The sequence below is a fragment of the Camelus bactrianus genome, chromosome 7, assembly GCF_048773025.1.
Source record: "Camelus bactrianus isolate YW-2024 breed Bactrian camel chromosome 7, ASM4877302v1, whole genome shotgun sequence".
In the NCBI taxonomy this organism is placed as follows: domain Eukaryota; kingdom Metazoa; phylum Chordata; class Mammalia; order Artiodactyla; family Camelidae; genus Camelus; species Camelus bactrianus.
The window spans coordinates 46,610,690-46,633,920 of NC_133545.1; the positions used below are offsets into that span (position 1 = coordinate 46,610,690).

General features: G+C 40.7%; 1 protein-coding gene and 1 long non-coding RNA gene across 5 annotated transcripts in view; one reads left to right on the forward strand and one right to left on the reverse strand.

Moving 5' to 3' along the window:
- Window positions 1-23,231, forward strand: part of TOMM7 (translocase of outer mitochondrial membrane 7) — a 287,417-nt gene that overhangs the window by 157,934 nt on the left and 106,252 nt on the right. For 2 of the 4 annotated variants that reach the window (XM_074367368.1, XM_074367370.1), the window contains exon 3: window positions 15,548-15,648. In XM_074367368.1, the coding sequence (XP_074223469.1) occupies window positions 15,548-15,648 (101 nt within the window). Of the gene's footprint in view, window positions 1-15,547; window positions 15,649-19,590; window positions 19,725-22,513; window positions 22,558-23,231 lie in introns of those variants that run through there. The other 2 variants (XM_074367367.1, XM_074367369.1) reach the window with 2 other exon arrangements.
- Window positions 14,411-19,579, reverse strand: LOC141578158 (uncharacterized). The gene is made up of 3 exons (XR_012508176.1): window positions 18,953-19,579; window positions 16,372-16,470; window positions 14,411-14,885 (listed from the first exon to the last, which is right to left on the reverse strand). It is a non-coding gene; the product is annotated as an uncharacterized LOC141578158 (long non-coding RNA).

The window sequence follows — 23,231 nt, forward strand, 5'->3', positions numbered from 1 at the left end:
ACTATTTATGTTTAGAAATGGAAAAACATTAACTCTAAATAATTCTTGGATCAAGAGGAACTGAAAACTGAAGTTAAGATTTATTTAAACGAACTGATAGTGAGATTACTATATATGAAAACGCTGGAGTTGCAGCCAAAGCCACATTAAAATGCTTTCTTAGATAGCTTTAAAATACCTTTTTAGAAAAATAGGATTTAAAAAAGTACATATTTAATTTCTAGAAGCTAGAAGAAGAGCAGTGAAATTAACCCCTCCAGAACATAAAACAAAAAAAACCAGAACATAGTAATAAAGATAAAAATAAAACAAATGTTGACTTGATAAATAAAAGCTAGAGTTTATTCTTTTAAATACACATAGTTTTAGAAATTTTTATATTAAACTAAGAAGAGAAAATTTTTAAGTTTTAGGAATGAGACATTATAAATAAGGAAATACAGAAATATTTGTATTTCTATAAATAATTATAGCAGGTACTTGTTTAGAGCTTTATGTTTTAGGCACTGTTGTTGGAATATACCATAATTAAATAAACTATTTGTACAACAGAAACTGTGTAACTATTAAAAAGAAAAAAGGTAAACCTACATATATGGCACTGAAAGTTGTCCATGACATACTGATAGAATGAAAAAGGGCAAGTTACAAAATCAGATGAACATATGATCTCATTTAAAGAAAAAATATCTACTTGATGTATCTATATTGATATTTGTATTTAAAAATCCAAAACAGTCCAGGGATGGAACTGAATCAAGGAAGAAAACTTCTGCATTCTACTTTATCCACTTCTGTATTGCTTAATTTTTTTTTTTTACAATGGGTATATTTAATAAGTACATGAATGATACTTTTAAAACCACTGGATATGTTAAACATGGTATCAGTTCCTGAGAGACTGCCAGTTGAACATTATTTCACTTAGGGGGTGTCCAAAGCAAGCCTGCTATAACAATTTCCCTTCTGCTCCCCACTACTCATCACCCACACTTCAATAAGATGCTTTGTCATGTGCCTGGCATATTTTTGTGGTACTGTTCTTCAAGCATGGTCATAACTAATGAATCTTCATGGGGTACATGTAATACAAGGAAGGAAACCTTGTGAATTTCAGGATGCCCTAAGGTGTCAAGTTGAAATATGCAGGGATTGCCGGCTCTTAAGGACTGTATCAGAGAACCCCAGCTGATGAAGGCCTTTTGGTGGGTGTGCAGGAGAGTAAGTCTGTGGCCATCTTTGTCCAACAGGGCACAGGCATGAGGGGAGGCAGGTGTCCAGTGCAGGAGTTACTCCACTGCAAAGTTTCTTGGCCAGTCACTCCAGCATGGCACCCAAAGCTGTTTCATGTTATAATTTAGTCACTGTGGTTTTATTTTTCTCTTTACTGACTTCATGTCTGACTCTCTCTTTCTTCTGGCAATGTTCATTGTATTTATTACATTTCTGGTGAGAATTTTTAACGAGTCCTGGTAATGACTTGCAACTCTTTCTGACCAGTAGTGGCAACTTTTGAAATTATCAGCAAGGTCTTCCTCCATAGTTGAGAGCAAACATTATTCTTTACTTTATTGCTCACTAACTGACTGACAGACTTACAGAAGAATTGAGCTTAAAAGGGACCACTGAGATTAAATTAAATTAAACAAAATTTATGAAGATCCTATTACGTTCCAGATCTCCTTGTCCATCTCTTGGTACTTACCTTCCCCAGCAGTGCCGCTCAAACTTCTATGTGAATAAGGATCACCTGGAAAGTTTGCTAAACACAGATTGCTGGGTCCTACCTGGCTTTCTGACTCAGTAGGTCTGAGGTGGGGCCCCAGGATTTGCATTTCTAACAAGTTCCCAGGTGCTACTGCTGCTGTTTTAGAGAATTATTGCTCTAGGGTGGCACAATGCAACAGAAATTTAATGCCAGCCACAAATGCAAGCCACAGGTGTAATTTTAAGTTTTCTAGACTCCATATTAAAAAAGTAAAAAGAAACAAGCAAAATCAGTTTTAATCTCATGTGATTTGGCCTACTAGATCCAAAATCTTATAATTTCAACATGTAATCAATATTATAATTATTAATGACTTATTTTACTTTTGAGAGGGGAATTAAGTCTTCAGAATCTGATGTGTATTTTGGACTCAAAGCAATCAACTGGGACCAACCACATTTCAAGAGCTCAGTAGTTGCATGTGGCCAGTAGGCCCATATTGGACAGTGCAATTCATGTAATTCATTTTGTCTTAACCATTTTTCTGCCCCTAATATTCCTGAGGATATGCTACATTCCCAACAATAATAGTGATTCATTAAGGCTACATTTCCTGGAAAATATATGAGCAAGTCACCCCCTCATTCACTTGTATCAGGGGCTGTTAGAGCTCTTATGACAAAATGGTGCAGGTATAAGATACTTAACCCAGTGAGAATTGCTGTAGTTTGAGCAGGAATGTCAATTCCAAGTACAGCACAATGTCCTGTCTACGTCGACCTAATACCTGAATCCTGTGGCTTCAGAGGAAACACTGGGGTAGGGGAGAGGGAAGCAGAAAGAATTGTTTCACAGGGACCTCAAAGACAATTAGGGCATTAACAGCATTCTTTTGGGATCTCTTTAATAGAGTGGCTTCCAAGTCCTCAATGAGGAGAAATCACATGTTCTTTCTACAACCTACCACAGAATAGTGTTCACCTTTGATGTGGCAGGGACTCCCAGGCCCTAGCTGTGGCAGGAGGAGTGTTGCCTAGCCAATGGGGGGAGATGTTGGGACAATTCGATGGCTTGAAAGAAGTGTCCTTGTCCAGTGAGTACATGGGAAGCACTCTGGGAACATCTAGAAACACTAGTAGAATGAAACTTAAAAGGGGGGCTGAGGTCCACATAAGCATGAGGCACAGAACAAGCAGCACCTGTTTTATTGCTGTTAGGGTGACCTCATTGTGTGGATAAGGGGTTCAGAAGATTAGCTAGAGATATTAGGGAAGGCTACACAGACCAGGTCAAGCTTGCACTAGGCCTGGTGACTTTGGATGTGTAAAAATGGAGGAACTGCAAGGGGTCGGGGGGTGGGGGTGCTTCAAGAGAGGAAGTAGCTTGAGAAAAAGGCCCAGATGGGTACGAGGCATTCTGATAGAAGCAGCATGTGCTTGAAGGAAGACAGGCAGAGCTATGGCTGCAAAGATGGGCAGGACCAGACCACGATGGGCCCAGAATATCAGGTTTAGAACTTTGTACTTTGCTTCATAGGATATGGGGGGCCTTTGAAAGTTTCTGAGCAAGGAAATGTTATGGTTAGATTGTTGTTACAGACAACATAATTTGGCAGCTACATGTAGAATAAAATGTTTTGAGACGACTAGAAGCCAAGACCGGCTTGGTTGTCTTACAGGAAGGGTGATGAACTACCTGGACCTTGAACGAGGGTTAGGGGTGGAGGGAGAGGAAAGATTTGAGAGACTGCAGGAGTTGAACTGATAGCACTTTATCGGGGATGATTGCAAGGGTAGGAATGAAGAAGGGAAGGAGAAATTTCGAAAGACAGATGTTGAAAAAGAACTAGTACTCAGGGAAACAATGAAGGAAAGGAGAGAAGTTGGAGAGAGAGAGACAGACAGACAGACAAACAGACATAGAGGATAGAGGAGAGGGAAGAAAAATACAGATGATACTGAGGTTTTGAAGCCAGCAGCTGGTACAACCAATAGTGATACCTTTAACAGAAATGGGGAAATGGAAAACCTGGTTACGTCAGTTTAGTTAATCCAGGTCTTGGAATCATCACCTCAGTAGGACCATGTACTGAAACTGGAGGCCAGTGGCTAAGTTTGTTCTGACTATGACCCTCTTCTGGTACTTATTGGCAGAACTGTGGGCAGCAGAACAAATGTCCTTGATGAGACAGTCCTACTATAAAATGGTAAACCGTACCTGTTGCTAGGAGACGTATTCCACTATCTTCTCTGAGAGAAGGAGAGATGCCTAACTCCTAATCAGGTCAGCTAATGTTCAGAAAAGATTTTTAATTCAACTCAAGACAGATTTTGCTCAATTTTAGAAATTGTCCTCAGAGAGACAGCAATTCCCTGACTCCCTCCCTAGCCCCTCAGGGGAGCAACATCCACCTTTTGTTGCCAACAGCCATCCCAGGTGGGTCTCTGCTGTGCTGCCTGGGCACCACTGGATGTGTCGCAGATGCAGCTATGGAAGCAGCTGGTTCATTTGATGCTCTCAGCCTCACATGTCACCCTATCAGACAGGTATTCTGCCCAAGTGATAGATTCGAAGCCCTGATTTAGAGAAATGGCTACAAGTGATAGTAAAAATCATCTGCAGGGAAAAATCCAAGCCCTTCCTTCATGTTGTTGAGCCAAAAAGAAAAGAGAAAAAGTACCCTGTGGTAAAATGACTAGGAGAAAAGAATTTTCTGCATGTGCTCTTTTTTATCTAATGGATCACATTTTGATGATTTCATAATTATTCTCTGGTATGCTTTGAGGAAGGGAGGCAATTAAGGCATTTGAAAAGCTCATTTAACACTCTGGTATTTGAATTTGATAAGAAATTTACCCTTTTGTTCCCCCTGGAAGAAATCTAACAGCTCTGGACTGTTGATAAATGTTCCCTTTTGGTGTCCCAACTCCTCTTGAAGCCAAAATGAGGTAACTGAAATTTTCTAAGTAAACATGTAATTACCCTAATTTGAATATTATTTACATAACTAGGGACACAGGGATTTTTCTCCTCCTTCTGTGGGAGAAACCCAACCACAGGACCTGCTTGGATTTCATCGTTTAACTAATTTCCTGCCTTACACACAGTGCTAAGAGATTTTCCCAGACATATAATCTGACACCTTCCCCCAAATCTCTCAGCCTTCCTTTAATAATCAAATTAAATTACTCAAACTTCATCCTGTACCACAGCAGGAAATCCATTCTCTTTCAGAATATTCTTCCTTCATTTCCTAAAGCGCTGCCAACACAACCTAAATTGCAGGGGTTAATCAGTTTCTTAAAGATGAAGATAACAAAGAGAATTACAAAGTGCAAAAGAAAAATATAAAGCTCTCAGATATCACAGTCCTCTTCAGCTATTCCATTTTATGAGTCCTTTTTCTTTCCTTCTTGGGTTCTGGCTAGTTGCTGGAACTCATTGTTTCATTTACATCTTTGCTCTTTCCCCTCAATCCCCAGCACCCAAACTCTGCAGAGGAAAACGAAAATCCATTAATTAAGGCAACTAAAAAACCCTAATACTTCTCCAGAAACCCAATCCACAACTCTGTGCTTAAGAAAGACTCCTTTTTACTTTATTAAGATGAAATTCACCTCCTTTTTTTCTTTTTTAAACTGTTCCTCATTTCAAATTAGTCTAGGCTTTATCTTAGACAACCAAAAATTCCTTTAAAGTCTTCCTTAAAAAATGAGGTATTTTCCTGTAAAACTTAATCAACCACACCCACCTAGCAACAGCGACAATCTGTAGGCAGATTTTTGTTCCCCAGACGAAACCGTTCTGAAATACTTACTTCTCTGCTGCTTACAACATCCTTATTTATATTCAGTGGAATTGGGGTTGGGGGGGGGAAGATTGGCTACCTCTGAAATTAGATATTCTGTGAAGGAGAGAAGAGCCAACAAAGAAATTCATTACAAATATTATTCAAACTCTTTAAGCCAGGTGAAGGAAGATGGTATCATGGAAAAACTACATGCTTGGGGTTCAGGCAAATGACAGACCTACATTCAAATCCAAGTCTAATAACCATTTACTCTGTGTCCTTGGGCAAGTCACTAACATTTGGAAAACAGGAATAAATTACTTATAATACATGTTGTGAGAAATGAGAAAATGTACGTTAAGTACTTGGTATCCAGGAGGGGCTCAAGATTCTCATCCCACTCCTCAGACTTGTAAGCTGCTGTTGTTAGCCAAAATAAGCCATTATCTTAAATGCCTTGGGATTCACTGACAGAATAAGAGGATGTTCCATCAGGCAGTTTAGAGGTCAAACCCATTCAGTGTCTCTTATGTTCTCCTGCCTTCTTGATCCTTTTAGCATCTCTCCCATTCTGCCTTGTTCTTTCTTCTCTCCACCCTCCCATCTCCTCACTATCATTTACTCCTTGTGTGTAATGAGAACTACCTGTTGGATGATGCCAACATATAATTAATGCTTTTTCTGAATATTCAGTAACATTTTATGTCCCCTCTTTTTCTTAATCCAAGTAAAAATTTTAAAGTTGTCTTTCTAAGAAACAGAAATACATGAACTGGCTTTAAGTATACTGATCTCTGTTGATTTGAGGACATAGAGATGGAGGGTTATTGGTTCTCAATAAGAAAGAGGTTCCTTACACTTGCTTTAAACCACTTTCTTCTTATTTTGCTGTATTATTATTTACTCAGTAGTCACACATCTGCAGACATCATAGAACAAACAGAGAAAATCACAATTACTTTGCAATTATTCACCCAGGTGTTGGAAATCTAGAAGTCAAACTTGATGCTTCTCCTTCCTTCTTGCCCCACAGCAATCTGTCAGGAAGACCTTTTGGCTCTATCTTCAAGACAGATCTGTATCTGTCCACTATCTCTCATGTCTAGGGCCACCACTCCAGCTTCCTGGACTTTTCAAAAAGCCTCTGAAGAATTGCTCTGCTCCTACCTCCCAGCTCCCACAAAATTCTCCACTACAGTCAGAACAAGGTTGCTAGATTTAGCAAATAAAAATATAGGACACCCAGTTAAATGTGAATTTCAGATTAACAACGATTTCTTTTCAATTATGTAAAATAGTATTTTCAATTATTTTTTACTAAAAAATTATTCATTGTTGACCTGAAATTCACATTTAACTGGGTATACTGTATGTTTTCTGGCAATCCTAAATAGAATCATCTCTTTAAAAATGTAGATCTGATCACATCAATCCCCTAATGATGTCCTATTGCTTTCTAAATAAAGGCAAAATTCCCTGCCAAAGCTTTCATAGACTGACTACCTCTCTGGCCTTGGCCATGCCGTTCTCTCACTCTGCTCATCAAGCTGGCCCTCTTCCTGCTCCTTGATCCAGTCAAGTCCATTGGATCTGCTATTTTCTTTGCCTGGAATTCTCTTCCCCAGACCTTTACCAGCCTGGGTCCTTTTTGTCAATTAGACCTTGACTCATGTGTCTCTTCCTTACTGGACCTTCTCTGTCTATTCAATCTAAAGAAGCTCCCCCATCAATCTCTGTCACATCACTTGGTTTTATATTCTTCATAACACATATCCCACTCTGAGATTCTCTTGTCTGTTATGTCTCATTCATCGGGCTACATGAAGTCAGGGAACTTTCCCTGTTACAGTCCCAGCATCTAGAATTGATTCCCAGCTGATACACAGTAGTTCATCAATAATGTTGAACAAATGACTCTATCTCTCTAGCTGAACAAGGGTCCATCCAGCTTTGTAGCACTACTCTGTCAATCCATGTCACCAGATCATTTCTATTAGAATGAGCAGATACAGCAGTCCAGAGAGGATGAGAGAAACTGAATTACTTCCTGTTGAATTATATTTTTTACTTTGTTGACTCAATTGTCTGCACTTACGGACTAAGAACAAAATTTCCATGATCCATCCTTAAGTGAAAAAAAGCAAGTTACAAAATGGTATATATAGTATGACCCTTGTAATACTCATAACATAATAAATATTTGTTGAATGAATCATGTTTTTCTAAAAACATGTCTATATACAAATGCCTGGAAAATGGCCTGAAAAAACAGACACCCAAATGTTTAAAAAAGTAGGTATTCTTGGCAACAAGTTTGTGAGTAATACTTTTTTCCTTTACATTTTCTTCACATTTTGCTACCATGAGAATGTAAGCATAATCATTTTTATAATCAGAAATAGCAGTAAAACCATTTCATTTTTTAAAAGAAGAAAAAGGATTTACCTACAAGAAGCTTGGTATTTGAACCTTTAATGAAGATGCATTAAATGTTATAAAGGGATGGTTGATAGAAAAGGAACTACAAATGACTTTTAAACATATGAAGATACGCTCATTTGCAGAGAAACATAAATTAAAACTCCTCTAAGATATTCTTTTCACCTATTTGTTTAACAAAAATCCCAAAGCTCAATTATACACTCAGAATCAAAGCTCCATAGTACATTAATTGTGGCTTAGCAATCTTTTTATTCTTCTTTTCTTATATCCCCAGGGCATCACCCAAATGTTTATTTCATCCCTACTTTCTCCTTTAACTCTAGAGTGATTCCTAAATGTGTGTTTTAGAATCACCTGGTTGAGGGTGGGTGTACATTTAACTGTCCTTGTTCCCTCAAACCAACTAAATCAATATGTTGGGATAGAAACCAGGCATCAATATTTTTTGAAGATCGTCAGAAGATTTCAGTGCTCAGCAAAGTTTGGAATCACTGCTGTAGTGTTTCTGGTCCATGCTCACTCCTAAAGAGGACCTCAGTGTTGAGCATAAAGTCCACCTGCATCAACAGAGCCTGAGTCAGGACTGAGCCTAAGACTATCTCTGTCAACACGGCAACTACTCTTCCCAGGAAGTTCTTCTCGAGGAAGAAAAAGCTGTAAACTGATAAATAACTTTCCTATTTGCTTTTGTCTGGGCAAATAGTTTGCTCATCTGTTCAAATAGCTCTCTTCTCAGGACAATAGACTGCTTACCTTGGCAAATGGTTCACTTGTCAAACAACTGTTTATTTACCCAAGACTTGACCTGCATCTTGTTGCCTCCACCAATACTAAACTATCATGTCATGAATTTTGCTCAGTCCCAATCAGATCCTCCCTTAGAACTGCCTTAAGCCACTTGAACTCAGACCCCAAAACCCTGTATAAAACCCCTGTATAAATATTTTCCCCTTGGCGTTGCTTAACAGGTTTTTCTATGGTCTTCAGGGGACTTGGCTTTTGATAATGTAATTTCACTGACCCTTTATCTTCATCGTTTGACTCCTGTAGGCTAGGAGGAAGAGCATCCTGACCTCAGCCGTGTGAAACCCATCCTGTCCTACAAATCTAGATCCCTGAGTCATTCTCTTCTTTGGAACCTTCCCCTATTTCTAGGAGAACCACCCTTTTGTTCCTTTACTCACACACTCACAATACTTCTGACACCAGACATGTGAGTTTTCCACACATCAAGCAATTCCCTGCAACACCAGCTGGGTGTCCTATAATTCAATTCAATTCTGACACTATCTACCTGCAGCTAGCATCAGACCCACAAGTTAAAAGCTCAATTCCACAAGACTTCCCCCACATCAGAGACCAATCACAAGTCCAGGCGATCACCTGTACTTCTAACTGACAGGCTACAAATCAGGATTCCCACAACCTCCTACTTGGATTCAGTAATTTACTAGAATGGATCACAGAATTCAGGGAACACTTATGTTTACCAGTTTATTATCAAGGACATGACAAAGGATACAAATGCACAGCCAGATAAAGAGGTACATAGGCAAGGTGTGTAGGAAGAGGCAAGCCACTCTCCAAGAGTTTCCACCAACCTGGAAGCTCTCTGAAGCCCATACTTCTGGGATTTTTGTGGAAGCTTCATCACATAGGCATGATCAATCATTAACCTGATCTTCAATCCCTCTCCCCATCCTGGAAGATAGGGAATGGGGTAGACATTTCCAAGCCTCTCGTCATAGCATGGCCCTTCTGGTGACCAACCCCCATCCTGAAGCTATGGGGAGCTCACCAAGGAGCCCACTAAGAGAACAAAAGACACTTCTATCACCCAGGAAATTCCAAGGGATTGAGGAGCTCTGTTCCAAGAACTGGAGTCAAAGACCAAATATTAGAACAAAAGATGTTCCTAGTTTCTTATCACTTAGGAAATTCCAAGGATTTTAGGAGTTCTGTGCCAGGAACCAGGGACAGAGACAAATATATATATATATTTAAAAAATTTATTTCACATCCTCCCTTCTGACTCTTTTCTTCCTATCACCGGGTGTGCTGAAACTTGCCCAAACTGAAAATATCTTTATTTGATCCTGGTACTTCTTCTCACTATAGGTTAACAATCCTTTCCTATCCAAATCCTTGAATATGTGAGCTGTCACCACAGCATCACCTTCCTGGGCAGCTACATCTCTCCTTGCTTTCTTCTTCTGACTCACCACCCAGCTGAGCCTTTTCTCCCACGTCTCACTAATGACTTCTCTATTGCCACATCTAACGCTCTTTTCATCAGACCTCCTTTTGATGACTCCACTGGATAGGACACTGTTATTTCATCTCTTCCTCTTTTTCTCTTTTAGTTTTTTGGCTTCCATGACATTTCACTTTCTCCGTGTCACTCCCTGACTTTCCTTCTCTCACTTTCTCTCTCTCCCCTCTTCTAGTTCTCTTCCTTGCCCCCAGTCTCCTCACATGCCCTCTCTGAAGGCACTCACTCTCATGACTTCTACTCTCACCTCTGAGAACAACTTCTCCATTAGTGATTCAAGCACAGGATAGAGCAGGTGCTCCACAGGCAAACATCTTTGAATTAATTAATCAGGTAGCTGATGAGAATGAGCACATCATTTCCAGGGAGTGTGTGCTGGCAGAATCTGCATCTGGAAGTGAGCAGGGATGTGTGCCCAGCAGTGGATCCATAACCTGGAGCAGACTATCCCAGTCGCTCTGCTGCACCTTAGAGACTTCATGGCTCCATTCTCATGACTGTCATTCCATTCCAGCAGGATTGCAAAGGGACACCAGCCTAAGGTCTTTGGCCAAACCTAAACATAATTGGAATGGAGTTTACAAAAGGAAAATGGCAAACACCCTCTTGAGAGTGAGATCTCAGAGTGGCGAGTCTTCAGTCTCACCCTCCCTAATGCTATGGTGGGAAACATGCGAGATCTTTCTGGTGTAGTGGGATCATAGTAAGTATCTTGCCCTATTGTAGTTCTCCCATAGGAACTGAACTAGAGATGGAAGAGAAATTCCTCAGAGGGCATATTCATGAGTTATCCCTGAAATACCTCTGGAGACATTCAGAACTGCTGTTGGGCGAGTTATATTTATGATTTAACTAGCTATCCAGTAATCACTGTCTGACAAATATGTCTAAAGCAATGTTTTAGCAGACACGGTGTTAAGTGCTGGTGACACGAATATCAGTACAACTTGTCCCCTATCCCTAAAGAGCTCACACTCTGGTCCCCACACAACCACATTTAAACTAAGTGTTAACATAGTTAGAGAGATAGGGACAAAGAGTTATCGTGTTTGTAATAAGCGTTTAATGTTTCACAAAGTGTTTCCACATCCATTACCTCTATAATATTCGTAACAGCCCAATAAGATGGGCAGAGAAAACAGTGTTGATTCCATTTGACAGAAGAGGATATCAAAGCATAAAGAGGTCACATGCCACATAATATGTCTAGCATATGCTTGAGAGCTGGGACAGGAACCCAGGTGACAAGTAGAAGCCCCTGCTTTTGCCACTACGTTATGCTGCCTTCCTATCTCAGTTTCCTCATCTGTATGAAGTGCCAGGCTGAATGGCTTTCTTCTATAGTTCCTTCAACTATAAGACCCTCTGGCTCTACAACAAGGTCCCTCTCCCAGGGAGTTCCCAGTCCAGGAAGGACAGATGGACCAAAAAATTAACAACACTGTTCCCCTGCCTACCTTATAGGGTTGTTGCAAAGATTACATTACATTATGCACTAATCCAGTGCATTTTTTGGCAATTCAATAAAACTAAATGCAGTGACTTTAGCCCTTTTTTTTTTGAACAACAATATAACATTTTTCTTGATTTATAATCATTTTACAATGTTGTGTCAAATTCCAGTGTAGAGCACAATTTTACAGTTATACGTGAACATATATATATTCATTGTCACATGTTTTTCTCTGTGAGCTACTATAAGATCTTGTGTATATTTCCCTGTGCTATACAGTATAATCTTGTTTATCTAGTCTACAATTTTGAAATCCCGCCTATCCCTCCCCACCCTCCGCACCCTTGGCAACCACAGGTTTGTATTCTATGTCTATGAGTCTGTTTCTGTTTTGTATTTATGCTTTGTTTGTTTGGTTTTCTTTTTAGATTCCACATATGAGCAATTTCATATGGTATTTTTCTTTCTCTTTCTGGCTTACTTCACTTAGAATGACATTCTCCAGGAGCATCCATGTTGCTGCAAATGGCGTTATGTTGTTGGTTCTTATGGCTGAGTAGTATTCCATTGTATGAATGACTTTAGCCCTTTTTATGCACCACTTTGTACCAGGTATTTCCCCAGGTTCTCATTACTTTGTCAGGTATCTGCCTCCACAGGAGACTGTGGGAGCAGGAAGCAGGCTGTACCCAGCATCACTAAGAAAACTGTGTTCATCATAGATTGTTGAGGAAACAATGAGTAAGACAAGGCAGGTTGGTCTTAGCGAGGGAGGTGGCTGAATCTATGCGCTGCATTGTTTTTACCTCAACACATAATTTTAATGTTTCTCAAAATACCTACTTTAGTATATTGGTGGAAGCTCACCGTGGAAGTTCAATGACTATAAAATGGGGCAGGGGCCAGAATTTCAGTAGAGGAGATGAGAATGAGGAAGAAGAAGAAGGAAGAAGAAAGGAAAAGGAAGGAACTAGAGTATTAAAAGGTGTAAAATGCTTCTGTTTCCATAGATATTAGTTAAGTGCCAGGACTTAGTTTTGTCTTGGCATCCTTGTATTTTTTCAGTATTCTAACCGGTAACTCCAGGGCTGCCATGGAGAGACGGATGGGCGATCTCCCACGTTCCAGGAAATCTTGCTGAAGTTACAGCAGCAGCAGCAGCTCCCCCCACATTTGTCTGGAAGGCTGGAGCTTTGTGTTGTGTTGTTTTAGGCTCTCTGGCCCAGGAAGCATGATTGGATGGAAACACTGCATATCCCCACCCCAGCTCCCAGTGCTGTCTTGTGGTCAGTGAAGTAAATGCATTTTGGGCCTCTTAAGAAATGTGGGGCAGGAGACTGCACGGAGCACTGCCAACGTGACAGTGGAGGTGCGTCAGAGGCTTGGCGACAGGTGGCAGAGGCCAGGAGCCTGGGGAATCACTTACAGTCACCGAGGTTTCTTTTTCTTTTGGCTTTTGTCCCCTGATGGGAATGAGAGAGTGGGCAGCCAAGCCACAGAGCAGGAGCCTGGAGCAAGACTACTTGGGCAATTTGCACATGCGTTTCCTTCTTTAAATAATTACACCATCCGTCAGTATCCCTGGGGGCATTTGCTTATTGGCTGCCTTATTAGTCTTTTTTTTTTTAAGCAATCTCTTAAAGACACTTCTTCTGGTCTCATATGCACTTGCTCAGATTCGTCATTCTTATAATACTGAAGTGCTACCATTCAACAGTTAGGAAGGAGCAGGCTTTGAATCTGGAAACAAGGGCAGCACAAGGTCAACAAGACAGTGGGCTCATTTTGTGCATGAATGACAGAGAGCGAGAGAGAGCACCAGTCACCGTGGGAGAGAGGTTTGAGGGACTGGATATGCAAAGTGGGTTCTAGCTGGCAGCCCCAAGGCAATCAGCTAATGGTGGCGCTGGAAATGGCAACCATTGGAAAACATTGCAAACTGAGGTTGTTCTCATCTGAAATATGACATCTACATTGATTGTAAATTCTCCCCACACAGAGCTAGGCAATGTCGCGCTGATAAACTGGCTCTTTGAAAAATGAAAAAGAAGAGCTGGTTTGTAAAGTTAATTTTCATGGTGTAAATACTCTGACTTTGGCACATTTCCAGCTACCAGTGGTTGACCTGCTTGCCAAATTTCTGAATATTTAACACTCAGCTCTCTGGCGCTGGTACCAGCAGCTCCAGCCTGCCACTGACAAAGAGACAAATCTCTACTTGACACTTCCAGGCCAGCTTTGGGTCCTCATGCAACTCCCCTCCAAACAAACAAACAAAAAATTGGCTTCCGCTTTGCTGTGTGCCCCTTGGCAAGGGCTTTACTTTTTCCAAAGGTAGTTCTCTCTTTTGAAAAATAAGAGTTCAGATGATGTGATGGATGCCATTTAAAATCTCTACCAAGCCCACACCACTCTTGTCTGAGAACTGCACCTTTCTCTCTCATGGCGCCCTACTTGGATTAAGAGACTATGCATCTGTGATCTGAGCTGATTAAATCAGGGTGAACACTGACCCTATGGGATGCAATTCATTAGCTGGCCACTGGCCAATCAGATCTCTCCCTTGATTATTTGTCCAGATCAATTGGAGCTTGTATTTGGGGAAGGAAAGAGGCACACATTCACAGAGGAGGTATCCTTAGAGATTGTGCCCCTCAATCTGCCTGCTCTTTGGCCTGATTAATTTTATCTTGGAGCCTGGGGAACATACCAGCTGCTTCCAATAAACTTTTTTCTGCACTCAGGCCAGCTGGAGTAGGATTTTGTAAATTGCAACCAATAGAGCTTTAAATATGGCAGAAATGAACTTAAAGGCTTTTCTGAGCTCTAATATTACACCAATGGTTCTCAAAGTGTTACCGAACCAAACTTGGGTCTGCTTGCTCATGCACAGTAAAGCCAATCTACTGACACTGGGTTGTGGTAGAGAGAAGTGCAGCGTTTATTGCGGGGCGCCCAGCAAGGAGTCTAGGCATCTAGTGCTCAAAAGACCCGAACTCCTCAAAGGCTTCTAGAGAAAGGTTTTTGGAGACAGGGGAGGGAGGGGGGTTGTAGACTGTGTGCTCAGTTCATGGACATTCTTCTGATTGGTTGGTGGTGAGGTAACCAGGAGTTAACATCATCAACCTTCTGGTTCCAACGAGTCTGGGGTCTGTGTGCCAGTAATCAGCATACAGTTAGCTTCTTCCACTTGATGGGAGTTTCAGTATCTGCAAAACAGCTCAAAACAACAGAATATTATCTACAGCCCTTGCAGAGGAATTAAGGTCCTTGACTTTGTTTAATGGTTAAACTATTACTATTTTGTCTTGCATGACTGTTTTCCTTTTTTTCCCTTCATTTTCTCACTTCTCTGATTAAATATACTCTTTGGAACTCGGGGAAGCCTAGTACACTAAAGTTTGTCCACAGACAGAAGTCAGGCAGAGGACTTGGTGGGAGGTGGGGCGGTCTGTTCCAGGACAGCCCCATAGGGTCCTGCTTGGTTACAGAAGTGTCGTCTTCCCACCAACAGCAGCAACTTCACCTGGAGACTTGTCAGAAATGCTGGTCCCAGGCCCCACCCTAGATCTATTAAATCAGAAACTCTAAGGGTGGGGCCCAGCAATGTGTGTTTTTACAAGCCTTCCAGGTAATTCTGATGTGTGCTCAAGTTTGTAGATAGCTTTATTACCACTAAAGGTATATTTTATGCAAGAAAGTCATTTTCAGAACAACCAATGCAATTTTCTTTTCTGATTGATTCATTAGATTGAAGTCCAAAAGATGATTTTTTATTGGTTAAAAGAAACTAATTTTAATGAGTTACATGTACTACTTTCACAACTTAAAAGAGATTACAAGAAATTTTGGTTTTTCTCTTTTTTTTAATTTTCATTTCAGTGAACTAAGATTGAACATCTCAAGGACAAGCCTAAAAGAATATAAAGAGAAGAAAAGTGTGAAGAATCAAAATGCTTCATTTTCAATACATGGACAGAAAAGTAAGTACCAAATAATTTCAAAATGGTGAAGGGCTGGTAGGAAACAGAACAGATAACCCAGATGCTGTGTGGTTTTGCATTGGAGAGGATTTCGCAAAATGTGCCATTAAACTCTGAAATGACTAATAATTTCTGGTGTTGGGAAACTGCACTAATGATGGCTTTACATAAGTACAGTAAAAAGTGAAACAGGAAACTATGACTTAACTTCATCCTGACATTACAGTTTTCACTGTTAGGATTGGAGAGATAAGGTTAGATAGGAATTTTCACTATAACAAGATCTTAAACAGGCAGTTTGAATGGATAGGGCTCATTTGTAGGTTGATTGTTTGAAACTAACATATTGTTTTCCTATGGAAATCATACTGTTGGAGAGCAGATTGCAGGGACATCAACGAAATTTTTGATAAAGTCAATTGCAGTGCTGGTAACACAGCAGCAGCTCCCTCACCCACCCCTACAGAAAGCACAGCGGCGGAGGAGGGGAATCAGGGAAGGGCGGGGAGTCCCCTGGTGGAAGGAAGGAGGGGGCTCCCTTCGCAGAAGTGTCAATAGCAGGGGGACTAAGGGTGTAGGGAGGTTCTGCAACTGGGAGTCCAAATATGTGTACTGTTAGTAAATTGGATCACCGGAAGTTGGGAACTGCCCTTATTTGCTAATGGATGCTGTGCCTACTGTGGTGTCAACCTCTGAATCAAACCGAAAGAGCACAGTGGTTACCTTTGCTGGCTCTGCAGGCAGATGGATTCCGGTTTGAACCCCCATTCTTCATGACCTGGGGCTGATTCCTAACACATGCTGTGTCTTTTGTGTCCTCATCTGTAAGAGGAGGTAATGACGATGCTGATGGCAGTGATAGTGTTTACCTGACAAGGTTGTTGTGAGAATTCACTGAGATGATGCACATAAAGCACTTAACACACTGAGCATGTAATATCTGCTAGACACTGTTATATGCAATTTGTCCCTGAGATACCTTAGTTAAATGTCTCTTATTCTTTTCGAAAAAGAAAATCACAGATCTGAGTTTGTCTAGAGAGACTGATTAGCTAGCAAACCTAAGAAGTAAGAAGAGGACTTCAATGGTTCTGGGCAATTGCATCTATTTTCTTCTGTGAGGCAGTGACCCCCATCATGGAATCTTCAGTTGAAAGTTTTTCTGGGAATGTGTACCATAGTAATTTAGGAATTCTAGAGAAAATAAATACAGGAAAAATTTCCATAATAACTCATGATGGAGGAAGGATGTTTATTATTATTATAGTGCTTACTTCCTTCAATCTGATTGCTTTTTGAAGGTAAGAAGATTTAAAAACAAAGCAAAGCAAAAACAAGCCCTGCATAGGAGTGCAGGGAAACTGGCCTAGGTGTATTTAGTCACGTGTCTTGCTCTTCTGACAGCCCCAGTTGCTGAAAATTTTCATGAGTGTGGTTTTGCTGTTGAGGTCCTGGGTAAATACAGATAAAACACTGCTCTTCCGGGCTTTAGAAATGCTTTGAAAGGCCTGAAGGGTTACAGCTGTTTGGCTCTGACACAGGGTTTCCCAGGGCCCTCGCAGTGTGTGGGCAAAGCATCTTGGTTATGTGGCGCTCCACAAGTGTGCTGGCGACAGCCAATGTCACCTCGAGAAGACTATCGAGGAAGGACCCCCAAGCCACGCATGTATCTGTCCTGGGGATTCGGAGCCCACTGGCGTGGTGCTTCCATCTTCCAGCAGGGAGATGTAAGAAGGTTCTGTTGCTGGCCTTCTATTTACTGCAAATGATTCCATCGCAGTAACACACCCTTGAAGTCAAAATATTTACAGAGTAAGAACGAATTCAAAAGAACATGAATCCTTGCACCAGACAGAGTTTGAGAGCCCTCTTGCTGTTTCTCTGGGTCTGTCCTGGTTAGCTGTAGATCCTCAGGTACTGCATGGGTCCCCTCGGAGTGCCAAGATAATGAATTCAAACTAGAGTGAGCTCAAGGCAGTAGATGAGTCGTACAGACACAAAAAGTTCTGGGGTCAGGAGGCCAGGGGTTCTGGGTCTGGCTGGCTCACTTGTTAATGTAGTCAGGTAACCGCTGCCAATAAAGGAGTGTCTCCAGTTAGGGCCCAGTCTAAGTAGTTTTCTGAAAAAGGAGTTTGTGCCTAGAACTCTACTCTATGGATGCCTTACATTAGAAGAAATAACCTTCTCTGCTGACTCTCAGACAGACCCTGATAAGATGGTACGTGACAATTTGCTTGGAGTATAAGCCCTCTTAATATTTTAATAAGAAGCAGTTGGAGACTTAAACAGATCATTAACCAAAGAATTAAATCTTTATGTATGCTGGGTGCAATGGCAGCTGATGTGGGCCGTACTTCTTTTTGGCGGGGGAGTGCTGTACTTTTGAGTACACAGTCCTGCCTGGTAGTCATAAATGACTTCTATTATACTTGTCTCATTGGACTGAATTTTCTCTTCTCTAAAATGGGGATAGCAACCCTTGGCTTTGCTGACTTAGAAGGATACATAATGGCAAGAAGAGATAATAGACATGAAATTTTAAAAGTATTGACACCAAGGCATTTTACTATAATTTTTAATAGACAGCAATGTGGTGTTAAGGAAAAAGCCTTGAGTTTTGGAGTCAGGCAGATCTGAATTCTGAATGCTCTATGTTAGCTGTGTGACAGATCATTGGGCCTCTGTGAGCTTCTGGTTTTTTACCTGTAAATACGAAGATGGCCCCCACCTCCCAAGTTAATTGTGAAGCACATGAGAATGGGATGCTGTTCTGTGCTCTTCGTGGTGCTAGGGACCAATAGATGCTGGCTGTTATCATTCCTCAGAGTACCATACAAATGTGAGGTTTTATTATCTACAAGGGGCAGTTACAGTAGGAAAGCTGGTATAGTCTCAGGTTGATGAAAGGCTGCAGGACCTTTGAGGATCCAAGGGTGCTCTGGGGTACCCCACAGAGCCCAGTCTGAACTGAAGTAGGAGGGCTGTGAGCTCCATTTCACACCCCAAGGCTGTGCTTCAAGGTGGCCTCCTTGGTGTCTTTGACCATTATTCCACAGTTACCTTATCTTTCAGGTATCCCTTAAAATGCTAGCTTTGAGTGATGGAGCCCAGTCTGTCTTATTCCCTAACATATCACCAGCCCTCTGTACAGGGCCTGAGACACAGTAGGGGATCTACTGACATTAATTAAATAGGTGAATGACCAGGATCGGCCACCTGGACCTGCATGGGCTCTTCTACAAAGTCCAGTCTGAACCTGAGCTCCAGGAAGTTAGGATTGGGAGAAGGATTTGTGGTCACTTACTGTGAATTTAACACCCAGATGGTATTGAGGCCAAATATAAGTAGTGTGAAATACATGGGAATGAGGTGGGCTCCTTTCTACCCCATGTCAGTCTGGAAAAGCCTTGCGTGTTGATGTTCAGACCTGCAGGAAGTAGGGGAAACGTTAGCTTAAATGTCAGGAAGGCAGATGCACATCAGTACGTATTGACCCTTTCCGAGACAGGTCCAGGGATCATTCATTCATTCAAAAAATATTTACTGAGGCCCTACTATCTGTCAAGCATTATTCTAGGCACTCGATATATCAGTGAACAAGACAGATAAAATCCTTGTCCTCATGGAGTTTCCCTTTGAGTGGGGCCAAATAGACTGTAAGCAAAGGTGGATGACAGGAATAAGATGAAGAAAACTAATGCCATGTTAGGGAATGGAGAAAGGCCAGTTGATGCTGGCCATTTGTTGGGAGCTCAGCTGGAGCTGTCAATGGCAGTGCCAATGCATGTTGCTTGACCTTCTTACAGTAGGGCAGCTGGCTTCCAAGAGCAAGTATCCCAGGTAGTTGCATTCCAAGAGAGCCAGGCAGAAGTTTCAAATGGATTCTTATGATCTAGCTTTACAAGTTCTGAACTGTTATCTCTGCTGTATTTTACTGGTCAGCCCAGCCTGTATTCAAGGGAAGAGGAGTAGGACTTCACTTCTTGGTGCAAGGAGCAGTATCCATGTACAGGGAAGGAAAGAGCTGTTGGCAGCCATCTTGGGACACCATCTATCACTGATGCCCTAAGTCTGAGATGTGTACTGATACTCAAGTCTGAAATTCAGGGAAATACTGGGTCTGTGGAAATTGGACAGGAAAGTTCTCTTCAGAGATCTTTAGACTCTTAGACCTGATATTGGTAAATTAGAAACAAATTACCCTCCTACCTTTTTTTTAAAGTTACCTAATCAGAACCATATGATTCTGTTGGATATGTCTGTGGTAGCTAATAAAAACCATCATTAATATTTATTAGTTACTTAACACAATGCCTGATACTGTAGACACATAGTAAGTGTTAATCATTTTTATTAGTTAGTACATTTTCTAATGCTTCCTTATTCACATTCTTTCTAAGCTGCCGAAGTATCCCATGCTGTGTCCCTGTGGCATGCATTAGTCTGGTTATAACCATATTGGGTTGATTGTTCCTGATGCTGTAAAACAGTTTGGATGACCTATTCTTCCATTTGACCCCACTATTAGTATGTGTACTATTTCTCAGCCTGGACTCTTCTGGCATATTTCCTGAGTCCACAAAATCTATAGGAATTAAACATTTTTGGATTTTCATTTTTATGGCCATCTTAAAGTAATAGCATATTCTGGAACTCTCAGACTGCTCCTCTTGTCGAAGGACTCCATGCAATTTCATAAGGGCACTTGCTCTGAACATTTGGTCATGTTAATACCAAGTGAAGCCAAATTACCTTACATCATACACTCTAAGCTTTCACAAGTCATTCCATAGAGAAAGGTGGTGGGAGAATGGGATGGCTTGTATCATTGGCATGTGAGACCATAAAGACCCCAGAGCTGACCAGTCGTACATATTCACAAAGTCAATAGCTAACACAAATTAGCAATGGTTAGATATAAATGTAGTAGTAAAAAACAAAGAATTTTTTGGTTAAATAGTATTTTTTAATTTTAATATTGTATTTTGGAGTGTGCTCAATGACCTTTCAAGATAATGGATCTGTTGTTAAAAGGAAGCTTATTTTTGAAAAAGATAAGCAATGAGGATGATAACAATAATGGTTCAAATGATGGTCCTAGTTTGCAACAAGTGATACAGAACACTAGTAATCAAGCATCAGCAATTCAGTGGCAGCAAATAACACCATCCATTACTCTCAATTCATGTCAGTAATTTGTATTTTATTGGTTTTGTAGCTTAGTTGCTATTTAATTTGTGAACTTGATTTAGTTTTAAATTTGCATAAGAGCTGTGAGCATAAGGCATTTACACTTCATTCATCTTAAAGAATCATTATAATTAAAATGATTTAAGTGAACACTGACAATTTAAAATATTTTTCCTCAAATGAGATGCTTCATTATTCATATTTAAGAAACACTGACTTAGTGAATAGGTGCGTATAAATCCAAAAATAACAGTCTCATCTTAGTCTAAGAAGTAAAAGAACAAAACTCAGGGTCCATTTTTCCCTCCCAGAGATGTTTATATGTCCAGTTGCTTTTTGTTGTTTTTTGTTTTTTTAAAGACTTTTGGTTTGTTTTGCCTGTGTAGAACATAGAAAAAATTTGAACATGCATTTTGGATGTGTTTTATGATTTTTAGAGAAATTTGCTCCTGTACTCCAATTATACCAGTGTACTTCCAGTTCCAAGAACATGCCAAGCTCGTTGCCACCTCAGCACCTTTGTACTTGCTATGTCTTCTGTCTGGTCTGGACCACCTTCCCTTGGCTTTTGACATGGCTGTTCTTTTCACAGGTCTCTGCTTAAACATCCCTTTGTCAGAATGTTCTTCCATGATGATCTCTGTATGAAAGAGTTTCCTCCTATTTCCCCTCTTCACCTTCTTTATTTCCCTCATAGTACTTACAGGATCCCTCATGATGTAAGATGTTTATTGCACTTTCCACTGCCTGTCTCCCTCTTCAGACAGTAGTTATGAGATGGAAGGCTGCGTGTCTGTCTTTTTGACCTTTGTAGCATCTAGCACACTGTGTGGCACAAGGTAGGGATCCAATAAACATTGATTAAATTTGGAAATACAGTAATAACTGCTTTTATGACTTAGTATATGGCATCTATGAAGCCATTGTGAAAGTAGTGAACTAAAAGAAAACCAAACAGGCAGTAGAAGGACTAGGTGTATTGATTGAGCTGAGTGGTGCAAAGCAACGAGAAGTAGGGATCAGCTTCCCAACATAGTGTAACTTTGTTCTTTGAGCTGTAAATACTCAATTATTCACCTGATTCCTATGGGTTGTCTTTCCCCAGTTTGATGAGGAGGTTAAGGGGTAGATAATGATCCCTTAAGGCCCTGTTCTATCAGGCCATGGCTGGGATGAGTGCCTTAGTCAGAATGAGAACTATGAGAGTTGATACTCACTTAATGGAGCCAGAGATAAAAATAATGACTAGTTTCTAAATGTTGGATTTTTATCCATTCATTTCAGAACTCTGTTCTATATCAGATATTTGCCATTTTTCACTGACTCTAACACGTACATTTTCCCCACCTTTAATATCTCTGAATTTGAGATGCATCACAATTTATGCCATGTCATGGTTTACTTGGTGGCCTTTTTCTTTTTAAAGGGTATATAAAACAATGTGCGTATTACAACTGGTAATATTTAAGAGTCAATAAAATAAGGTAACCCTATTTTTTGAGACAATTGTTCAATATTAATTTGTTAAGTGAAGGAATATGAAGCACCTTGTTGGGAGCCAGCCACTGTAGCAGCTTTTCAGCAAACAAATGGCCATCAATAATTCCTTCCAGCCAGAAAGTGGAGTCTGTTTTCCACTGGAATCTAGGTTGACCCTGTGATTTACTTTGATCAGTAGAATATGGGAGACATGACCCTGCATGACTTCTGGGCTGTAAGAAGACTTCCAGCTACTTCCAGCTACCTCAATGTAACTATGAACACTGAATGATGAGAGACCACATGGGGAGACAGAGACTCTTGGAGGAAAAAGGAGTGATCCCAGCCCTCAGCTAGCAGCAGTACCCTAAGCACAGAAGCATCTCTCATCTTCCAGCCCCAGCTGATCTGCCTCAAATAACACCATATGGAACAGAGGTGAACCATCCCACTGAGCTGGGTCTGACTTCCTGACCCCAGGATTATGAATAATAACTTGGCTATTGTTTGAAGGCACTAAATTTTAGGGTGATTTGTTCCATAGTAATAGATAGCAATGGAGTTAGGACTTAAGTCCTCCAAGCTATTTTTTAATTTTCCCCAATTTGGAACGAACTCTCCCCTTTAAATAAAGAAATAACCTTCAATGGTATGAACCTCAGAAAAATTGCTCATGTTTGTCCCTGATCTGATTTCTTGGCACTAACAAAATAATCCACAAAGTCCTGTGAGAAGTCATAGTCCAAAAACAAATCCTGCTGGGACCACTATTCATTCAAATCACCTCCCCCCCATACAATGGTTTCTACTCAATGTGATGGTGCTTCATTGAATATCTGGGGCTCCTAAAATGTGTTTTCTTCCATCACTTGATGTAAAAGTACATATACGAGGGAACCACCTCTAAAAATGTC